General features: G+C 45.3%; 4 protein-coding genes across 4 annotated transcripts; 3 read left to right on the forward strand and 1 right to left on the reverse strand.

Annotated features, from left to right (window-relative positions):
- Positions 1 to 4007: 4007 nt before the first annotated feature.
- MYCFIDRAFT_41950 (glycoside hydrolase family 13 protein) lies at positions 4008 to 5952 on the forward strand (the record flags this gene model as incomplete). The annotated part of the gene is made up of 4 exons (XM_007926043.1): positions 4008 to 4310; positions 4460 to 4545; positions 4599 to 4636; positions 4694 to 5952. The coding sequence occupies 4 exons, from the start codon at positions 4008 to 4010 to the stop codon at positions 5950 to 5952; spliced, it is 1686 nt and encodes a 561-aa protein (XP_007924234.1).
- A 3718-nt stretch (positions 5953 to 9670) lies between these two features.
- On the forward strand, positions 9671 to 11279 carry MYCFIDRAFT_207378 (uncharacterized protein; the record flags this gene model as incomplete). The annotated part of the gene is made up of 5 exons (XM_007927151.1): positions 9671 to 9882; positions 9927 to 10142; positions 10176 to 10240; positions 10275 to 10341; positions 10372 to 11279. 5 exons carry the CDS (start codon positions 9671 to 9673, stop codon positions 10646 to 10648), a joined length of 837 nt encoding a protein of 278 aa, XP_007925342.1. The 3' UTR covers positions 10649 to 11279.
- MYCFIDRAFT_210966 (uncharacterized protein) lies at positions 10564 to 11279 on the forward strand. The gene has a single exon (XM_007927152.1). It carries the CDS (start codon positions 10931 to 10933, stop codon positions 11183 to 11185), a length of 255 nt encoding a protein of 84 aa, XP_007925343.1. The 5' UTR covers positions 10564 to 10930; the 3' UTR covers positions 11186 to 11279.
- A 152-nt stretch (positions 11280 to 11431) lies between these two features.
- MYCFIDRAFT_90483 (uncharacterized protein) lies at positions 11432 to 13247 on the reverse strand (the record flags this gene model as incomplete). The annotated part of the gene is made up of 2 exons (XM_007927153.1): positions 11432 to 12928; positions 13116 to 13247. 2 exons carry the CDS (start codon positions 13245 to 13247, stop codon positions 11432 to 11434), a joined length of 1629 nt encoding a protein of 542 aa, XP_007925344.1.
- Between the last annotated feature and the right edge of the window lie 3176 nt (positions 13248 to 16423).

Below are 16423 nucleotides of genomic sequence, written 5' to 3' on the forward strand. Positions count from 1 at the left end.
TAGAGATAGCGCAGTTGGAGTTGGACATTGTATCGAAAGTAAGGTTTAATATAGTTACATAATTAGGTAGTTAAGTGTTTAATTTAGCGCGGCTAAGCAGCTTATTAGACTTGCTAAGTTAGCAGCAACGGAGGTCGAGGTTAGAACAAAGACCGGCTACGAGGGCGCGGCCTTTAGAAGGGAAGCGTATGTTAGGACTAAAGAGGTTACACGTAATTGGCATATAACCGGGCTCGAGTAAAGCTAGGGTCTCGATGCCTTAGATAGGGCTTAGCGCTTGGTAGTAGGCCAACTTGCCTGCCTTCCTCCCTCTCCTTCTAGCTCCTTATCGAATACTACTTGTACCCACTACCACCCTATCTACCTGCTGACATACCCTTCTCACACCCTCGTTCTTATACGAGTTATAGTCTAATCTTTAGCCCTATATAATACCGCAAGACCGCAATAAGGAAAGGCGTAATAAGGAGGTAGATATAGCCGTACGGGTATAGAAGACGGCGCGAAGGAACCTCTTACTAACTATTTAAATACTAGCTCTTCTAATATAGTAGTATATATAAATAATACTAGAGGGCATATAATCGGTATATCCGGACTCGAAGAAGGGCAAGCGCTTTACTTACGAGTTATTAGAAGCCGACGATTAGCGTATATATCGATACTATCGCTTTACTCTAAGTTAGTTTCTTAAGCTATATTAAATAATATATAAGAATAGCGAGACGACTATTTGCGGTAGAAAGGAGATACTAGTATTATCCGATAGCGCTAATATTAGTACCTTATAGAAGCTCCTTATATTCCTTAATATAGTAACGAAGGCGCGGCCTTATTAAGATATAGCTAAGGACTTCTATTACTTAACTTCGAAGATATCCGCTATTGTCTATAAAGTGCTAGAAGCGCTCTTACTACTATATAAGAAGTTAGTTAAACCGGCGAATAGCGACGAGTCGTAGGCGATAAAGCGTAGAGGTCCTAAATATTAGCCGTTCTTTAAGGACTACGTTAGCGCTCTCGATAGTACGAAAATACTAGCATTCGTAAGGGTTAAGGATTAATACTACTATTACGATTATAAGGGCGATATATCGTAGAATGTACTTACTATCGTTAACTTCGAGCGTTAGTTTATATTCGTTCTCGCTAGATAGGAGGGCTCTACTTACGATAGCGCCGTTCTTAATAATACTATCTCGAGATACGGATTCTACGCTCTAGAAGGGAAGTATTATCTTACTAACGCTAGTTATAGCAATACTAATATTACCTTAGTACTATTTCGAAGCGTAAGATATTACCTCTGTAAGTAGTATAAAGCCCTCGAGAAGCTATAGAATAAGTACGAGTTGTTTAACCTACGGCACTTATCTCTTCGTAACGTTGTCGAGCGGACCTTTAGCATACTTAAGCGGCGCTTTAAGATATTCTAAACGGCGGCGGAGTTCTCGTATTCTACGTAGGTTAAGATAGTATATATCTATATAGCGCTCTATAACTTCCTAACGGAAAGAGGTAGTCTATATTAAAAGAGAATGCTAGTATAAAGAGATCTAACGTACTACTTCGACGGTAGAGGCGAGAGCGTAGATAGGTTTAATATTAAACGTTAGAAGAATAAGATAGAAGCGTAGAGAGACAATATATACGAAGATATATTCCTAAAATATCGTAGGTATATCGCGGTAAATAGGGTAGATAAGTATAAGAGCGATTAAGGGTATAGGTAGAGGAGGAATATACAGATTTATTAGTAGTTTTATTAGGTAGACCCTCTATTTATCCTCCTTCCGCTCGATTAGTCGCTTCTTTAGTTATTGCCGTTACTTACCTCGAAATGCTATACGTTACATTCTCGCTAAAATCTCGATATTCTTAGCGTTCTAGCATAATTTCGAAGAGGAGTTAGAAGCTTAGGCAGAGCGAGAGGGTAGTTTAAAGGAGGATTTAAAGCGAGTTTAACGTAGTTTCTATACTATAATCTCCTCTATTTAACCCTCCTATCGCTTCGCTACGGCCTCGATATCCTCTAGGTTATTATCGCGTCTAAATATCTTTACGATTATCTTTTTAATCTACTCTAACTGTTTATCTCTCGTACTTCTAAGGAACAACGATACTTCGCTATAGTTAATTAACTTCCTCGCTACCGCTCTACGCTATCGTATCTTCGGCTATCGTTCTATAAAGGCCTTCGTTACTAATAGTAATCTAAGTCGCTCTTCCTTATCCGGCGGCAGTTATACTATTATCTTATTAGACTCGCGAAGTTATCCGACGATATAATCTATCGACTCGCTTATCTACGCCTACGTAGTCTTCTGTTTTTTCTCCTTCTATTCCTTCGTAAAGTTAATAGTAGCGTACTTCCGTAGAGCGAATGCGCGACTTCCTTTAGTAATAGTATTGTCGCTCTTAGATTTGCTACTTTTACTAGATAACGACGAAGACGAAGACGCTATTAATAAGTCTATACTAAGCGCGTACTTACTAGTAGTAGTAGTCTTACTAAACAGCGTCCTTAATATATCTTCGAAAGCAAGAGGTTTATACCTAAATTTGCTATACTTCCGTATATTAGCTAGCTCTACGAAGAAGTCTTCTATTAACGCCTTATTAGTAGTTAGTAAGCTAGTTACTAGATCCTTACTCTAGCTAGACTTCGTTATAAGCGCTTGCTATGCTCTATAGTCGCTATAAAGTATCTACTTCTTACTAGCGATCTTATCTTTATTTACCTTTAACTTCCGGTCTTTAGGCGCTACTTCGAGAACCTTCGTCGTTACGCGCGCTATTACTAAAGGCTTAAACCTACCCTCGAGGTCCCTTTGTCTATTCGAACTGCTCTATAGTAGCGACGACAATAGCGCCTATATTATTATATCCGTCTAAACTAGCGTGTTTCTATCCGCTCGCAGAGTCGCCGATCTACTACTCCTTCGACCTATACTATTAATAAAAGCTAACTCTAGCGTTTAAAAGCCTAGCGTTATAGGTTTACTCTAAGGCGTATCTAATCGAGAAGTTAGCGACGAGGGCACTACTAGCGAAGATAGCGCCGGCGAGGAAGAGAAGGAATACTAGCTCTACGTAGGACTCTAGCTCTACTTAGTAGTATATTCGAAAGATATAGACTCGTTAAAACGCGCTAATTACTACTAGAATAGAGCGTCTTCTATAAGACTATCGCCCTTAAGAGCCTGCTAGTTGCTAGACAAGATATTCGATAGATCTATAGCTCTATATAGCAACAACGACCCTAATAGTTAAATTCTCGAGGTTTAGAAGGCCTAATCTAGATACTTGCTAAGGACATTCTATACGGCATAGCGCACACAGAACAAGGGCACTATTTCGTGTCGATATAGGCTTTAAACTAGCACGATATATTGTAGATACAGTAGCGATAATATGCCGCTATAATAGACGATATCTACAACACGACATTAGACCGACAGAACAGGACCCAAGAGCCCACCCACCACTGCCACCTTCGCGGCGCCATGCTCTTTTGGTCGCTCGTGCTCCATGCCTGCCTTGCCTCAGCCACTTCCGCATGCGGCACGTACGCGTCGATCTGTGAATCATTCTACGCGTCCAGACAGAGCACGACCTGCCGTCGTTCAAGGTTCGATCTCAAGGTTCACGGCAACGGCGGCCCACCAACCCAAACGCCCGCAGCATCAAGCCTACCTCGACCTCCTCTCCTTGCTGAATATGCGGGCCGACACTCGAGAGCTACGCTGCTCACCTGCAGTCGCTTGTCATGCTGAATCTCAACGAGCAGAGAGAAACCGATCGCTGACGTGCGCAAACCAGTCGCTGACCTCATCGTTTGTGAACAAAGACTGCCCGCCGACTGTGTCATGCACGATGCTGCCGTACTGTAGCAGCAGAGCTATCGGTGCCGTGCCTGGAAAGAATATTATCATTCCCCGTATTTCTTCGTAGCACCACAGCACGATGCACGCATACTTGCTTCATTTGGATTCTTGACCTGAAGAATGAAAGTCTTGTGGCCCCTGATCATACTGTCATTCAGAATCGGCACAGCATATGCGGCAACCCTCGAAGAATGGCGCGGAAGAACAATCTATCAGGTTTTGACAGACCGCTTCGCCCGCAGCGATGGCTCCAGCACCGCAGCTTGTGGCGTCGTTGACGGGCTCTACTGCCATGGAACTTGGAAGGGCATCATCGACAAGCTGGACTACATCCAAGGCATGAATTTTGATGCTATTTGGATCTCACCTGTTGTCGCTCAGCTTCCCCAGCGGACAGGCGACGGCGAGGCGTATACAGGCTATGTGAGTGCCCCAGTCGAACGGCACGGCACGGCATCAGGGCAAGATCATGAGATCAGACACAGCATTTTTGCCTCAGCTCCTGCTCTGGAGTGCTACTTCGCATTTCAGTGAGGCACGCCTTTGCTGATCCTCATCTCCTTCGCATATAGTGGGCCCAGAATCTTTACAGCCTGAATGCGAACTTTGGCTCAGCAGAAGACCTCAGGGCGCTGAGTGATGCTCTGCACGACCGCGGGTAAGCAGAGATTGCTCTCAATCTCGTCATGAACCCCTCTAAGCCATTTTCAGCATGTACTTGATGCTAGACATTGTTGTCAATCATATGGGTCTGTCTTATAATATATGTCTTCCTCTCGCCTTACAAAAGCTGAGCTTCTGATTAGGGTATGCCGGAGTTCCCTCTTCTGTGGACTATACCATCTTGGACCCTTTCAATGATGAACGCTATTTCCATCCGTACTGCGCAATCAATGACAATACCAATCAAACCGAAGTGGAAGTCTGCTGGCTCGGAGACACTATTGTTCCACTCCCCGACCTCCGCACAGAAGACGAGGACGTACAAGACATGCTCCAGAGATGGATCTCGTCCATGGTTAGCAACTATTCTATTGATGGTCTCCGCATCGATACCGCAATCAATGTCCAGCCTGGATTTTTCCCGGACTTCGTCAACGCATCTGGACTTTTCGCCATGGGCGAGACTATGATGGGTGACAATTTATTTGTCTGCCGCTGGGCACGAACGATTGGCAGCATACTCAATTATCCCATTTATTATCCTCTGATCAGAGCCTTCTCCAGTGCGCAAGGGAGCATAAATGATTTGGTCAAGACTATTTATACTATGCGCCAAAATTGTGACGATCCCACCACGTTCGGCTTGTTCAGCGAGAATCATGATGTCGAGCGATTTGCGCAATATACGAACGATACTGCACAAGCGAAGAACCTGATTGCTTTCACAATCATGGGGGATGGCATTCCCATCATTTACCAAGGCCAAGAACAGCACATGGCCGGTGGAATAAGTCCGTACATCAACAGAACACCACTTTGGGCAACCGGATACGATACAGAAGCCTTCCTGTATAAGCACATCGCCAAACTCGTTGCCGCCAGACAACACATAGTCAAAACCAGCGAAGGTTACACTCGCTTTGCCACGGAAGTGGTGTATCAGGACTACCATTCATTCGCTATGCGGAAAGGCAAGACTGGTCAACAGGTCATTACCGTTCTTAATAACAATGGGGAGGATACGTCAGAGTTCAAGCTAGACATTCGCGGACACGACCTGGAATCTGGGACGCACGTGACCGAGCTTCTGTCCTGCACCAACACTTCAGTCGAAGCTTCAGGTATTCTCTCGGTCCAAATGGGCTCCGGCCAGCCTAAGGTATACTATCCTACACACCTTCTGGTGGATTCTGGGTTATGCGGAATGGGCAAGACAGCAACGTCGAATGGCGATCATTCGGACGATGTAATGACCACATCTACCCCGACAGCATCAAAACCAGCCGAACCAGGCCACACTCGAACCGCGCTGGGCGTAGCAAGCCATCCAACGAGCGGAGATGCCATCACAACCATTCTCGCCTGCTTCGCCATTCTAATGTTGGTATCCTCGATGTGCTGAGAGATAAAGAGGTGCCAGTACCGACTTCGCCCCTTATCTAGAGGCGCTGGTAATCTCTCGGGCACGAAGGATCCGAAGACAACACGACATGTGTTGCGGTTACCGAAAGTCCCGACAAGCGCTGGACCGTCGCAATGCGAGTTGTTTTCTAGCGATTCAGCAAGCGCATTTACGGCATTGTTGGCAATCAATGATGTATATGCTGCATAGAGCTGGATGTATGTCACCAAGATCGCCGCAAATACGAACTCTCTGCGGAGTCAGCAAACGAATATTCTCGAATACGCTATATCCCCTTAACGAAGTCCGTGGTTAAGTCCGTCGAACACCCACCCTGGCAGTCCCCTTGTTAGGTTCCACTTTATCCGGTGTAGCTCTATACAAACCTGCATTACTACTCGAACAGCGATACTGTCCGATTGGGTCTCGGATTCAGCCGTAGTAGAGCTTAGGGTTAAGAAGCCGATACCTTTACGAGTCGTCCCCTAGTAAAAGTTTTATAGCAAACCTTAGTAAGTAAAGAAGAAGGTATAGAAGAAGGCATAATAGAGGCGCTAAGTACGCTACCGAGACAGGTATATAGACAAATAGACTATAGATTAAGACCTTCTAATACTAATTAGCTACTACTAGCAACCGAGTCTCGGTTGTCTCGTATACGCTATCGACTAAGGCGCTATAAGCTTAGTAAAGACACACTTTAAGCCCTTCTCGAGCCGCCGAGTCTACTTAAGAAGTAGTTTAATATTAGTCTACTTATAGCGAAGGTTAACCGTCTCGCGGAGGCAGTAAGGGACTTAAGGGTAGACGTAAACCTTCTATAGAAGGAGGTTAAGGAGTCGCTAGTAGTAGCTAGCTCCGCCGAAGAAGGCTCTCGAAGTAAGGCAATAGTTATTAAGAGAGCGGAGTTTGAGGCACTTTAGCGCTAGATAAACCGACTAGAAGAGACTATTGCCGAGCTCGTAAAGTCGCAGTACGCTTTAAGTATCGGCTATAAAGCTAATCTATAGGCAATAGCGACTATAGTTAATCGCTAGAGGTTAAAGCGCTAGCAGGCACTAAATCTAGCTTTAGGCTCTCGAAGAAGGCATAGAGATTAGGCTAGTTGTGCTATATTATATTATATACCTTATATAAGGCGATAGGTCTATAATATAAGTAGGCGTAAGTTGTATAGTGCTTATCGTTCTTGTTAGTAGGCTAGTGTTTAAACTCCTAAGCGGTTCTTACGTACTTGTATAGGTAGCAACGTTAGCGTCGTAGAACAGCCTTCTAGTTATATATAGCGTTGCTACTACGAGCGAGGCGACGAGCTTCTTCGGCTATAGGAAGACTATTACCCTTCTTAATCTAATAGCGATAAGATCGAGAGCCGCTCGTATTATAGGTATAACCTAAGACAAATTAGCTATAGCTTCGAGGCCGTAGCGGAGTTAGAGTGCGCTATACCCTTAAAGCCGCCTCTATAGCCTATTTCTCGTTAATCTCTTGCTAACCGAGTTAGACTATTTGCTACGCTAGTGCTATACGGAAGTCGCGTTAGTAAGTAAACTGTTAGTCCTTTATCTACTGCTTATTACCTCGTAGAAGGATAAATGAGTTAACAACTAAAGCGTCGAGTAGGAAGTAGAACAAGGGGTGCTAACCCTTTTGTAACTTATACTATATCGAGCAATAATAGCGCAACTAGTTATAAATATTAACGCTACCTATATAGTTATTATATAGGGCAGCAATCTCTAGTAGAAGCATCTCTTGTTTGCCGTCGGTTATCTAATAAGGTCTTACGTACTTGTCGATATAGGCGTTGTTTCTAGCTCGAGGGCATACGCGAAGCCGTCGTATCCGCTTAAAGGGTCGACAACCCGTTATAAGGAACTAGACGAGGTTCCTATCTTGCTAGATCACCGCCGCTATACTATAAATTGCCTTGTAAAGTAGTATATCGTAGGGAAACTAGGTCGTCTTGCGATTAAGACCTAGGTATATAGATTTCTACCTTATACTATCTTTTTTCAAAGTCCCTAGTTTCTCGAAGGTTTTGCCTCGCTACGGCTACGAGAGTAAGCTAGATCGTACCGTTCTAGTCGCTGCAATACCGAGATGTCGTAAGACTGCGAATAATAGTACGTTATTAAATAGGTTGTCTATAAAAATATAGTAGAAGTATTATAGGAATAGAAGTTATAAGATTAGTCGAAGGATAGCCTACCGAAGCGAGCTTAGTTTAGCGCTTAGCGAGACGGTAGGCGATACGATTAGGCTTTCGGTTAGTTCGGAAGTGCGGTCCGCGCGGGCCGCGCTTATATAACTTTCCTTCCTTATATTCTAAACTAAACATAATCTAGTGTTCTTACTATAACTAACACCTCCTAGACCTCGTAACTCTCGCTCGCGGCGCTTCTTATTACTCTCTTTATAGCGCTCCTTCGCCTTAGCATCTATAAGAACCTCTAGCGTTACTACTAGGTGCTTAGCGACCGCCGCGGCGATAGAATCCGGGTCTTTATTAATCTCCTACTTATATACCTTCCGTAGACTCGAGAACAGGAAGGAATATAGGTACCTATCCTTATATAGGTATAGGATATAGTATCCGATTAGTATTAGCTTCCCTCGCATTATAATTATATGCCTAGATTTACTAGTAAAACAGATTATACTCTCGTTAATAGATACATTAGTACTAGGTACGACTACCTCGCGGAATTTGCTATATAAAATGTTAGTAAGAGGTAGGATCTACGTCTAGCTAGGTAGGCCTCTTCTACTTAACGAGAGCGCGTTACTCCGGTACTATAAAGCAGCCTTAATCTGTTTGAACCGCTATTTACTTATATAACCGACAATAGGATGTAATAGCTAGTATCTATCGTCGCGCTAATAATCGGACTTGTCGGCTATTTAGATTGCGGACATATAAATAATAACACCTACGAAGATCCGTATTGTTAGCTTGTCTACCGGCTTCTATAGATAGCCGGAAACGACGATCTTATTACCCTTCTTAAAGTCCGGCTTATTAATAGTATACTCGTTAGTGCAGTTAACGAGTCGGTCTATAACCTTATAGGTCTAGAAGAGTAAGAAGAAGCGATACTAGACGTTGTCTAGTAACGATAGGTTACTACTTAGGTCTGTAGGCAAATTAACCTGCCGCCGGTAAGGGGTGCTAGTTAGTAGCTCGTAGCGACCTTCTATTGTCTCTCCGTCCTTCGGATAATATAGTCTACCTACCCTACTATCTACCCCTATATCTTCGATCTCTTTATCTCCTTCTACGACTTCCGTAGGCTTACTCTCTACGCCGCTTAGTATAGGCTCTCCTGCCTTCTTAAATACCGGCTCCCTTCCTTTAGTTAGCTAATTAGCATTTAACTTATCCTCGTCTATTAATTTAGCGGACATATCTAGCTAATTGTTATTACTATCGTCGTTATAACCCTCTTCTATAAAGGCCTAGAAGCTCGCTATATTGTTATATGCTTCTTAGCAGGATTAAGTTTAGAAATACGAAGGCAATTAAGTCGTATATGTAGGCCGACAGCGGCAACAAGGGCTAAGCGCTTAAAGAGGCTTAACGTACCTATAAACGAGGCTAATTAAGGCCTGTTTATTTACCTACAGTCTACCTTCCGAAAGCTAACTATATAGACACTATAGGGGTTGATCCCTATTTAACCGACGAACGCCGCTTAGCAACGAGTTATTACAGGGGATGTGGCTCGAACAAAAATCAGCACTGTACCTTGCAGTGGATCTCGACACGGGTATTGACCGGGATCTACTATCCCTGTCGACCGAATTTCTCAGCACAGCATCAAGTGGGCTTCCACCCTTAAATGGCGCCATGAAGCGGTTCGGACCAGCGTTCATGACAGCTCTCCCATTCGTGCTTTACACTCGCTTGTGGCGTGCCCTTCCTTGCCAGTGGAGATCTTATCTCTATCAAAATTGTTGGGCTTCGACTGCAGAGATGAGCTGAACTGGGGCCTAGGGCCTGTTTCTGATAGACGACAAGTCCCAATCAATATGGTAGCGCCATATGAACCACAATCATTTCGTCATATCTGTCCTTATCAAAATCGATGCATTAGGCTCGAAGACCGCGGCTGTGTCACCTGTTGTACCACTTCAGGCGTCAGCTCGATCGCCAGAATATCCATGGACTCAGTGACAGCACATACATCGTATGCGAATCGAAGACGAGATGGCCTTTGAAGGCGACTGAGCCAGATTGCCGCGACGGAATTATTGCAGAGAAACCGTGAGCCATGGGCCGTGTCGAGTCGAGTTAGATTAAGTCTGCCTTGACTCTCAAGCTCTGTATTCAGGGCAGGCATCATTATCCGCACAAACTTGGGTGAGTAGCCAGTCAGTCACTATCTCGTGGTGGATTCATCATTCGACAAGCTGCAGGTGTAGTCGACTTTTCTCTCGAAAATTTGAGTTCACGGAGCGAAGCGAAGCGAAGCGAGCCAACGAGCGTGGCGGTGGCGCGAACCCTTCCCGCCGTCCACAGCTTTCGGAAGTCGTTGCCGAAGACGAAGACGCCACAGCCAGCCCTTTCTTTCTATTCGAAACAGATTTCATTCCCAACGCTGCTTGGATCCAAAAAGAAAATTTTTCTCTTCATCTCAAGAACATGTTCGAAGTAGTGGACACGATCTGTCGAATTCTTCTTCTTCATTGTTAACCACTCGAAATAGTTTGCTAGCATAGTTGTCACGATGATAACGAGCATACCATACCGGTCCGGCCAAGAGAGGAGCTGACACTTGCTAGGTACCAGGGCACTGGAGTCGTGTCTTTCCTGTCGTCCTTCATACCAACTTCAAGCACAAATCGAAGCAAGGTTTTCACGCTCTGGTCTCAGGCGCGACCTCGACACCACAACTAAAGATAGCTATGGCATGCCACATTGAGCCTATTGCGACTTTGCCGTCTAGGCATTGATGGGAGGAAGGGTTGACATCCCATGCGTGAACAGATGATGACACAGGAGGCTGGCAAACGGACGCAAGGAGGTTCTGACGGGTCACGCAGAGGTGACAATTGGAAGCGAGTGACAAAAGCTTGCGGTACGACTGACTTGCACTTGGCCAACCTAGGCCGTAAGAACACCTCGAATCAGGTACGGCTAAAGGGATTCACTACAGTTGCGAAGCATTCTGTGTCATTTTCGGCTTGGCCTAAAGAGCAACAATTGCTCATGATTGATTCTGTGCCATGAGGTTTGACGTAGCGTTCAGCTCTGGCCTTACCGACGATGAATCTCCTTGACAGAAAGAACGATGAATCAGCGGCAGGGCCCTGATGGATGATGTTCCTCCACAATCCATTAAAAATTGTCATCCTCTCGATCTGTTCTTCCATCTGCAGTCTACAGTGTCCCTCCCTCCTTCTTCATTTCAAAACAGTACAACTCATAATTCGTGATCTCGTTGAAACGCTAGAACGCAAAAATTGAAGAAACTCGTCAACCCATCTTCAATCCAGTTTCACTAAGGATTCTGATGGCGTCCTCGGGGCTGTAGCCGATGAACAGTGGTCCATTGATGACAATCTGTGGAGTGGCCGAATTTTGAGGTGTTGAAGTACGGGGTGCTGGCTGAGGCTTCGCTTTCTCTTTCTCCGTAGCAGGCTCTGGCTCTGGCTTCTGCGCTCGAGTGGCAGGCTCTTGCGATTTAGGCTGACCAGGCTGAGGCCTACTCATGCCCATGGCTTGCAGTGCCCTGTGGTCAAACGGGCACTTTCCAGCAGGCTTCGGGTCTGCCTTGGATTCTGGGGCAGGCTGCTTGGCACTTTGAAGTGCAGATGAATCAACTTGAACTGGTTGGCTACTGCGCTCACTCTCAGGTTTGTCGTCATATCGTGCCGGCACCGGTATCCCCCAAGGTCTGCTGGGCGATTCTCCGACACGAATCTCTCGCACAGGACGTTCGAAATGTGGAAGTCGATCTTCCTCTCCCTCTCGCTCCACATCTCCAGCTTCTGGTGCCTGTGCGCTAATACTTCTAGCCCACTTGCGAATCTTCTCGTCACTGACTGCATCGTCATATCGTTCGTCGTCTTGCTCCTCCGGATCGGGCTCCTCTGGCAGCATTTCCTTATGTTTCTGACCCAAGCCTTGAATCATCGAGACGAGATTACCGTACTTGGCGTCCAACTGCTTGATCTGTTCTTCGTTGCTCTGATATCGTAAGATGCATACCTCGTGACTTCGAGGCAGCTCGTTCTTGTGTCTCTCAAAATAAGTCGCCACCTCTTCGGGCGAATGCTGATCTAAGAAGCGGATCGGACATACGCCAACCTCGGCATTCTCAATCTGTGGCTGCTCTGGAACTTTGCTGGGAGCCTGCTCTGCTACCGGAGATGCTGCGGGAGAAGCACTGTAGTGATCAGAGAGACCGCAGATTTCAGCTTTGATGGGATCAAAGAAGCTTGCTCTCCTGCTCCCTCTACGCGAAAAGCTATCCCGTCCGTTCACGTAACTGCTCTGACTTACTCGCGTGCTTGCAGCGACACTTCCATTCGGTGCATTCCTCTCGTATCGGCTCAGCACGCCGGCAGCATGCGAGCTCAGCTTCTTCTTCTTCGCCATGGCCGCGAAGGGGCAGCCAAGTTGACTAGGTTTGCCCTCAACAGTAAAGTCTTGTTCCAAAGGCGACTCGGATATCGATGGCATCACCGAGCTGGAGCCTTCTGGTTTGTCTGCAGAAGGCCCTGACCAGATCTTCACGCCATGAGCGGCTGTGTCCAAGGAAAGGCTGCTGCTGAGTTGCTGGGCAGCTGATATTGCAGACCTGACCTTGTTCGCCGCGTCTTTTGCGTGGATGTCTGGTCTCGTATCCAAGATCTCGGCGACGGTTCTCGGTGCAAATATGTCTTGATTCGGCTGTCCCGGAGAAGAAGTGAGGCTCAAAGGTGGCGTGGCCGTCTGTTCAGAGCTGCAGAGCTTCGCAAGTTCATTGTACTGCGATTCCAAAGGTCAGCTTACTGTTCCGAAGTAGTGTCGCGTCTTACTCGCATCAAGCACACAGATATCAGCGTCAATTTGAAAGTCTATCACTGCCGCACACGGCGACTACAGGTCTAGAGCTAAAGATGTTCATCACAAGAGCAATCAAGATGCAGTGTTCAAGGAAAGTGGACTGTCGTACCTGCTCCCGCGCATTCGCAAGCTTCCGTTCCAGGGCCTGGTGCTGCCCATACAGTTTCTGATATTCGTCCTGCAATGCTCCGAAGCCTGCCGATAGCTCTTGAACCAGTCTGTCCACCGCGACACTATCCATAGCGTGTGTCAGCGCTCGGGGTGAGGGTGTGTGCGGAGTCGGCCTGATGCCTGCGAAGGACGTATCTGGGCGTGATCATGCGCCGGAGTCGGGTGCCTTGACGTCGCGACAGGCAGCCTATGTTTTCCCGACCGTGACGTTTGAGTCAGTCCGGCGCGATGCGCAATATGCGATATGCGATCCAAAGTGTTGAAGCTGTGGTCGATCTCTGAAGACGAGATGTGTGAGTTGGGGAGCGCGTCATTCCTCAGCAGCGCGAAGTCAACAGGGGTCGACAAACCTCATTCGGTCGCGCGCGTGCGACTATTAATAACACACAATATAGTGCGACTATTATTGACTCGCAAGGCATAACTCGCAGGCACTAAATATATAGATATTGCTGTATAGACCTCAAAGACCTCACTGTCGCTTTAGGTTAGTAGATCTTAGATATCTACTCTTCTAAATACTGTCTCCGGCTCCGCCTTTTCTATATACTCGTTATAGGCAGGCAGATTGCTATTCAAACTGTCGCTTACAGCGTCGTAGACTGCACCTTATAATAGCACTATCGCATTAGTAATAGCGGCTACTTCTTCTTCGTCTATTTGCCTATTCTATTCTAGTATAAACGTATTACCTTTTAAGGGGGTTGTCCGCTTCCGCTTCTTGCTCTATAGCTCCTACTCTCTACGTAGGACTCGATAGTTAAAGTAGATAAAGATTAGCTAGTTAAGTCGCTCTATTATTAGACGAGAACGAAGCCTCGTCTATATTAGCTTAAGAGCCGAGAAGGTCCGCTTAGTAGTAACTATATTAGTAGTAGTCTAACAAAGCCGTAAGGCATAGGCTGCTAGTAATAGTAAGGCAGCGGCCTTATAGCTCTAGAATAGCTTTATATTACTATAGCGTGTCTAGCAGTCGTTAAAGGCAATAAAGCTACCTCTTCTATAGATATAGTCGTAGAAATTAGTCTTAATTAATAGTAGGTTATCTATATTAGAGGTTGTTAACCGCAAGGCGTTAAGAACGAGAGCCTATTTAGTTAGTAACAGTTTAATTCCTTTAATAACCGTAGAAGGGTTAAGGAAGTAGGCCGCCTAATAGTGCTTATTTACCTGCCTTAAGAAGCGCTCCTACTAGCCTATAATAGTCGCTATTAACTTCCTTATATTAAGGACAAATTAGACACCTTCGAGAAGCTCTTAAATTAGTAGTAGACTCGTAGCAATCTGCTTCTCGAGGGTCGCTTTGTAAGCAAACTAGCGAGGTATTACCTTGTCTATTATAGCCTCTTTTAACTAAGATAGGATAAGCTAATTATTAAGTAGTTCGAGAAGGTCGACAGCCGCTTAGAGTTTAGTCTAGAATGCGTAGTCTATAATAGTATTCTTAGCCTCGTAATCTAGCGTACTAAGATAGTCGCGAACGAGCTCTTAAAGGGCATATTTAGAGCGTAGAAGTAACTTAAATAAGGCGATTATAGTCGGCTACCGAGTCTTATATATGCTAATTAGCGAGAAGGTCTTGCTATAGACCGCTACCTGCTTCTTCTTTAAGAGCTAATATATCGCCTTCTTCCGCGATAGGTAACTAACAACGTGCTAAGCCTCGTCGTAAAGGCCTTGTAACTTAGGGTATTTAAAGAGGTCTCTTATTAACAACGCTCTGCCGTATAAGTCGTAGGGCACTATAATAACGTAACTTAGCTCTTCGTTATCTTCTAACAGACGTATTATCTTTAGGTTTATAGTATATATATTAAATGCGATTAAGCTAATCTTCGAGAGGTCGCCGCCGGTAAGCTATTAGCACTTTACCTTCGTCTAACGCGCGCCTTCTTTACTAGATTCATCGACTGTCTCTATCTAGCGCGTCTCGAGGGTATAGCAACTAGTAGAGTCGATAAGCGACAATATTATAATGCCTATTCTATTACTATCGGAGGTACTATTAATTTGTAAGTTTAGCTCGTTATAATACGCGACCTTTGCTATTACCTTCTCTTCTATCTTCTCGAAGTGCCGTAGTAATAGAACGCGTCGAATTCGGGCCTTATAAGGTAGCTTAAATAAAGGGTAAAGGGCGGCGAATAGAGCCTTTACTACTAACTTCTCGAAGAAGGTAAACGGCTCGTTCTTTTTAAAACAAATAGCACTATATAGCTCCTCGAGATAATCGTGCTAAGCGTTAGTTAACGCGACCTATAGCAATTTTATCTGCTCCGGCGACGATAGCACCTTGCCTGTTTTTATCGCTTCTAACCGCTTCTTATACTCGTCGATATAGTCCTTATTTCGAGCTAGATCCTTTACCGCGTCGTAGCTATAGAAGCGACAAGAAATACGCCGCTTTGCTCGGTAGTCGTTATACTACTTAAAAAAGCGATAAATAAGGTTATTAGGCTTAGCTATTTGAAACACGTAATAAGAGGCGACGATAAGGATAACTAAGCGATAAGAGGTGCTATTTAGATAGCAATAACAGCGACGACGAAGTATAAGGTAGAGGAAATATAACTATATAGCAGAAAGCGCGATTTCGACGCGTTTTAGTAGAAAACTATATACTATACTATATGTATGTTAACCTAGGACCGACTCATAAAAAACACTATACAAATAACCCACAATAGGTCGCTCGCGGTAACGCGCGTGCGATTAACCATAAATCGCACACAAAGTCGACCCCTGGAAGTCAAGGTCGATTTGAAAGCGGACGGACAATCAACCCGAGACACCGAGATCGGACAGTGAGGAGAGTTGCCAGCTCTTAGATGACAAGGAGTATCATCAATCCATTTGTACGGACAGACAGAACATCAAACATCCTTTCCTGCAAAGTTGGTAGCGAAGAAAGGTCAAGAAGATGGATGCTACGTTCTAGAAGATCCACCGGTGGCTTCGACTATGCTTCGGATCTGATAATGATGCATCGGATCAGATAAGCTGTCGAGAATAGAACTGTGAACCACATGGCAAGGAAAATAAAGACATGGTATTTCAGCCTAGGAAGAAGTCAATCGGAGTGGAATGATACTTGATAATGCTCAATACCAGACCTATCTTGTCCAGCGTCCGGCAAGAAGAACATACCGTCGTTGCATTCTCGCATCTTGTGAAACTTGTCAGGCACCAAGTCTGCCTTAATCCACCCCCGATCGCCGCATACACCCCATCGCGAGCGAACCACAC

This window comes from Pseudocercospora fijiensis (genome assembly GCF_000340215.1).
Source record: "Pseudocercospora fijiensis CIRAD86 unplaced genomic scaffold MYCFIscaffold_3, whole genome shotgun sequence".
Lineage (NCBI taxonomy): Eukaryota > Fungi > Ascomycota > Dothideomycetes > Mycosphaerellales > Mycosphaerellaceae > Pseudocercospora > Pseudocercospora fijiensis.

Bases quoted from the DNA above. Each gene is read 5' to 3' on its own strand.
- MYCFIDRAFT_210966 (XM_007927152.1), top strand. From the start codon at position 10,931: ATGCGTGAACAGATGATGACACAGGAGGCTGGCAAACGGACGCAAGGA.